Source organism: Orycteropus afer, unplaced genomic scaffold (assembly GCF_000298275.1).
Source record: "Orycteropus afer afer isolate SDZICR_OR568_19922 unplaced genomic scaffold, OryAfe1.0 scaffold00005, whole genome shotgun sequence".
Classification (NCBI taxonomy): domain Eukaryota; kingdom Metazoa; phylum Chordata; class Mammalia; order Tubulidentata; family Orycteropodidae; genus Orycteropus; species Orycteropus afer.
The window spans coordinates 7,349,859-7,355,568 of NW_006921592.1; the positions used below are offsets into that span (position 1 = coordinate 7,349,859).

The following is a 5,710-nucleotide window of genomic DNA, read 5'->3' on the forward strand; positions in this document are numbered from 1 at the left end:
GAAAAAAAAAAAAAAAAGAAGAAGAAGAAGAAAGAAAAGAAAAAGAGGTACTATCAGAGAACAAATTTTCTTGGATATTAACAGTATGCTACCAGAAATAAAAAACTCCATAGAAGACTTAGAAATTAAAGTTGAGAAAACCTACCAAAGAAAAAATATGGAAGTAAAGAGGAGAAAGATAAGAAAATTAGAGAAGCAGCCTTCAACATTCAAATAAGCAGAAGTAACATTCAAATAAGAAAAATTCAACAGAGAGAAAAAGAAATTCTATAAAACACATGATTGTCAAATTGAAATCATATGCCAGGTATAAATAGACTCATAACAAGACCTATCATTGTGAAATCTCAGAACACTGGAAAAAAGAATATTCTAAAAATTTTCCAGGGAAGGAAAAAAAAATGGTCACAAAGGATCAGAAACCGAAAGCAATGTGGGCCTTAGGAACTAGGGATTCAAAATTCTGAAGGAAAATTATTCCCAATCTTGAAAAAAAATATTTTCAGATATAAAATATTTATTGCCATACTGTTTCTCAGGAAGTTATTCAAGGATGTTTGCCATCAAAATGAAAGAGTAAACCAAAAGAGGAAGATATGAGATAGAGAAAACAGGAGATCTAATGCAGGAGAGAGGCAAAAGGAATTCCCAACATGATGACAGAGACCCCTAGATGACAGATGAGTACCAGGCACAGAAGACAATTGATCTTGGTTGCAACACTGTTAACTACAAGACAAAGACATTGAGGGGTCTTTAAGACTGGTGAATCAGAAGACAGCAATATGACATGATATACAGCTATGAAGATTATTAAATGTCACAACAATAAAAAAAAAAAAATCAGAATTTCTTGGCTGTTGGGTGCAGCAAGACAGGGAAAACCTATGTTTTCTCAGTAGTCCTTTAGTATAGTTTGATGTTTTAAATAATTTGCATGTATTATTTTGAACCCAAAATAATAATAATTCATTTTTTAATATACTTGTGGAATACACTCACAACTTTTAACTTTTTTAAAATGAAGTTTTTACTTATTATCATTAGCATTCTGGGATATCTTTCCTCATTCTGTTTTTCTCTGTTTTCACTAATTTCTATTGTAAGCACTTACTATATTTTAATGTAATGAATAAGATAAACATTGAGTTTTAAATAACTATATAAAAATCCTCCAATTCAAATAAATTTTAAAAATCCTTCCATTCTGTCTTTCCTCCAACTTCCTTTTTCTGCTTTAATTATTAGGCTGCAAGGCCAGAGAAAAATGTTTTCAGGGAGGCAAAATAAATGAGAGCAATGTTTTACCCACCCTGGGCACCCAGCTGCTACTCCTACACCTCTCCCAAGTCAATCAATTTCTCCTCCAATCTTCTCTTTCATTCCTTTCTAACAATCCAACACATAAAATACTTTTCCCAAGTAACTTAGTTTTCACGATACCTTCCAATGTTGTCCATAAATTAGAATCTCTTTCTTGGCAATGTCCATTCTATCCCAGGCCATTGCCAGATTTAATTGTTCTGAAGCTGATAAATTTGTGCCTAGGGTGAGAAAAAGGGATAATCATATGTAAGTATGTGTCCCCCTCCAATCATGTATACATTCATGGTCCTATAAGATTGTTTTTATTTGTTTGTTTTGTTTTGTTTTAAAGGAAAGGCTGCTCTTCTTTGTTTTTTATTTCCTCCTTATGGTTTTAAAGACCCCAAACGCCTGGAGTGATCGACCATTGGGTCTCAAGGGTGCATCCCAGTCCCCACAGTGCTTTCTCCTTTGCTTCCTCCTTCTCCTCCTCTTTCTGGGCTTCATTCACCCACCCAAGAGCAGTACACCTTTGCACTTTTGAGTGCAAGGCAGTGTCTGCCGGGCTCCTCTGCACATAATCAGGAAGTGGCTGACCAACAGGGCAGCGGAGTCAGGGCTGCCAACACCAGTCGTGCTCCCGGCATCCACATATTTTGTCCCCATAACCACCTCTCAGAGGCCCCCTCCTCCCCTGCACCCTGTGCCCAGACATGATGGAAGTCCCGACCCGACTGCTGGCACAGGTCCCACCAGGACCAGCTGCACAGCTGGCAAGGCCCATCTCCCGTGTCCACTGGGTACAGCACTCCAGCTTTGTCGGGCAGGCTCCCTGAAGGTTTTCATAGAATAGGCTTTACAGGGACTTAACTACAGATTGCACTGGCTCTGCCCATATATAACATGGTGCTCACACTACTTCCAAATCGCATAACATCCCATTTCCCAGAACATATCACGGACATTAAGTGACACAAAGCCTGTATTACATTCAAAAAACCTGCTTAAAAACAAAGTGCCATCGAATGTCGAAAGAAGTGAGGAAAAACTGAGATCCTATTCACACACTTACCTTTCAACAGAGCTGTTAGGATTGCTAAATCTAAGTCTTGCTGCTCCTCAGAATCAGCGTCAAATATGGTAATCTATAACGATTGAAAAACAGAACACCATATTTTTGGGAAATCTAGCAAAGAAACGTACCCACATAATTATCTGCTGAGCTAATGAATTGAAGAAAACATTTTTCATTAATATCAAAAATAAGTTATTTTTTTTTGTTTGCCTATACAAGAAAATTTTTAAAATAGAGTAATGGAGAAGTATGGGCACTTGGGGAAAATAATTAAAAATTCATAGCATCATATTAATTTACTATGCATATGCTATAATGAAAAGAATATCAGTGTCAATTCCTCAAGTAAATAAAATCACTCCTCATTTTGAAGACAACCAAATAAGACCCTTCTTTTCACCTAGCCTAAAACTAGAAGACTTCACTTTTTAATAAGAAATGAATACTCAAGGATTTGTCATAATACAAATGAAAAAATGAGCAAGTACATCACAGCATAAATGACCTTTATGATGTCTTTATGATGTCAAAAGTATCCTATGAAGCTTGACATGTGATTGTTTTTAAGATAAATAAAGATTTTATTTTTTATTTAAAAAACATCATCTGCTATTAATCAACGTATCTCAGTCTTTTCAAAAGACAATGTAATTTATATGTAGAGGAAGCTGGCTTAACAAAAATGAGCCAAGATCCATAAATTCTAGTACCAGATATGCCACTAACTAGCAGACGTGGGGAAACGTCTGATAGCCATTGCATCTCAGTCTCCACATCTACAAAACAGGAGGACTTCCCTAAGTAATCGCTAGGGTCCCGTACAAATATAAAAACCATGTTTCTACAACTTTATGTGTTGTTCCCTTCACCTAGCAGCCCTTCTATGTGAGGAATAAAATCAATCCTCAATTATACAGGAGCTAAGAACACAATTCCTTTAATAGGCAAAACATGTGCTACCTTCTTTAACCCTCTTTATTATTAATTACTTCATTATTATTATTAATTACTTCATTGAATATTCCACTTGATAAAAGGAAGAGACAAACGAAAAGGTAAACTCTCTAATCTGCTCTTTCTTTAACTTACTGAATATTCTGGGAAATATAAAGTGAAGGAACTAAGTATAAGACTTCAACTCTGAGCTCAAGTTCCAGTTGTGTCAGTTCTCACTGCATGATTCTAGGTAAATCACTTAAGTTCTCTGGGCTTCAGCTTAATCATCTCTGAAACAAAGTAAACAACCACGGCAATATTGAATTCATGAGGCTATTTCAGGTGAGAAACATACTTGAAAATAGACTGCTAATTGTAAATATGGTTGTTATTATTATTGTTATTAGGGCAACAAAAATCCCAGAGTTTTTCATATATACTTAGGCATATTTTCTCTAGCCTGAACCTGTGCAATTAGTCTTTTGAGGCTAGATGCTTAAATATTACCAAAAATCTTAGATGATTTAGTCCAGCTTTCAAATTCTGAAATGATCATATTGAACCAGATCTTTCTGATCATATTACCAACAAACTTACAGAAATCACTAATTTAAAAAAAAAAAAAAGTGCTTTGATCAAATTACTCTAAAACACTAAAAATTTTCGCTTTAATCTACCTTATATTTATAAATATAAGACTATAGTCTACAATTTGCAGTCTCCACTTTCTGTCTAACAGCTAGTGTTGTTAGGTGCCGTCTCATCAGGTCTGACTCACAGAGACCCTGTGCACAACAGAACAAAACACTGCCTGGTCCTGAGCAATACTCATAATCGTTGCTATGTTTGAGCCCGTTGTTGTTGAGCCACTGTGTCAATCCATCTCGTTGAGGGTCTTCTTCTTTATCATTAACCCATTATGTTACCGAACATGACGTCCATCTCCAGTGACTGGTCCCCCCTGATGACATATTCAAAGTCCATGAGATGAAGTCTTGCCATGCCAGCTTCTCAGGAGCATTCTGGCTGTACTTCATCCAAGACAAATTTGTTCTTCTGGAAGCCCATGGTATATTTATTATTCTTCACCGACATCATAATTCAAAAGCATCAATTCTCTCCTGTCATCTTTATTCATTGAACAGCTTTCTCACGTAAATAAGGTAACTGAAAATACCATGGCTTGGGTCGGGCACACTTTAGTCTTCAAGGTGACATCTTTGCTTTCAACACTTTAAAGAAATATTTTGCAACAGATTTACCCAATGCAATATGTCATTTGATTTCTTGACTGCTAATTCCATTTCCATGGGTGTTGATTTTGGATCCAAGTAAAATGAAAATCTTAACAACTTAAACATTTTCTCCATTTATCACATGTTGCTTATTGGACCAGTTGTGAGGATTTTTGTTTTCTTTATGTTGAGGTATAATCTATATTGAAGGCTGAAATTTTTGATATTCATCAGTAAGTCTTCTTCAACTTCCAGCAAGTAAAGTTGTGCCATTTGGATATGCAGGATATTGATTAGTCTTCCTGCAACCCTGATGCCACATTCTTCATATAGTCTAGCTTCTCGCATTAATTGCTCAGCATACAGATTGCATAAGTATAGTGAAAGGATACAACACTGATGCACATATTGCCCAATTTTAAATCATGGAGCATCCCCTTTTTCTATTCAAATGACTGTCTCTTGGCCTATGTACAGGTTTGTCATGAGCACAAATGCAACAGCTCCCCTCGCACTTCCTCTCGATAGTTACCTCTTCACTGTGTCCTTCCCTCCATGCACTACTGCCCCTGAGCTGTCTCCCTGTGCATATATAGCGCTTCTATTCTCCCATTATTGTTCTCTCCAAGGAGTGTATCTGTCTAGTGTAAATGTTCGCCTCATATGCCTGTCTTTTGTTTGGATGGAAGCCACAGGTGTCAATTCCAGACCTGAAGGGCAGCTAGGGGCTGTAGTCTCAGTGGTTCGATCAGACTCTATCAGACCAGCAAACCTGGCCCTTTTTTTTTCTTTCCCAAATGATTTTGAGTTTTGTTCGACTTTGTTCTCCCACTCTATCCAGTGTCTCCTACACAGATCCCCCTCCAATTGGTTGACAGTGGTAGCTGGGCACTGTCTAGTTCTTCTGGTCTCATAGTCGTATAGGCTGAGGATCACATGGTGTACCAGTCACTTAAACTAATTGTTTTCATGAATCTTTGGTTTTCTTCATTTTTCTTTGCTCTGGACCAGGAGAGACCCATCATTGCATCTAGATGGCCGCTTGCAAGCTTTTAAGACCCCAGTTGCTACTCATCAATGTAGGATGTGGAACACTGTTTTGTGTAGTGTTATGCCAATTGAGTTTGATGTCTCCTTGGACTATGGTCCCGAGCCACAG

The 5,710-nt window shown here is 37.1% G+C and overlaps 1 protein-coding gene across 1 annotated transcript in view; it reads right to left on the reverse strand.

The window, feature by feature from the left end:
- TRPM6 (transient receptor potential cation channel subfamily M member 6) overlaps positions 1–5,710 on the reverse strand; it is a 175,400-nt gene that overhangs the window by 107,247 nt on the left and 62,443 nt on the right. The window contains exons 9-10 of the mRNA XM_007939607.1: positions 2,378–2,450; positions 1,444–1,544 (exon numbers count right to left, since the gene is read on the reverse strand). Of these exons, the coding sequence (XP_007937798.1) occupies positions 1,444–1,544; positions 2,378–2,450 (174 nt within the window). The remainder of the gene's footprint in view (positions 1–1,443; positions 1,545–2,377; positions 2,451–5,710) is intronic.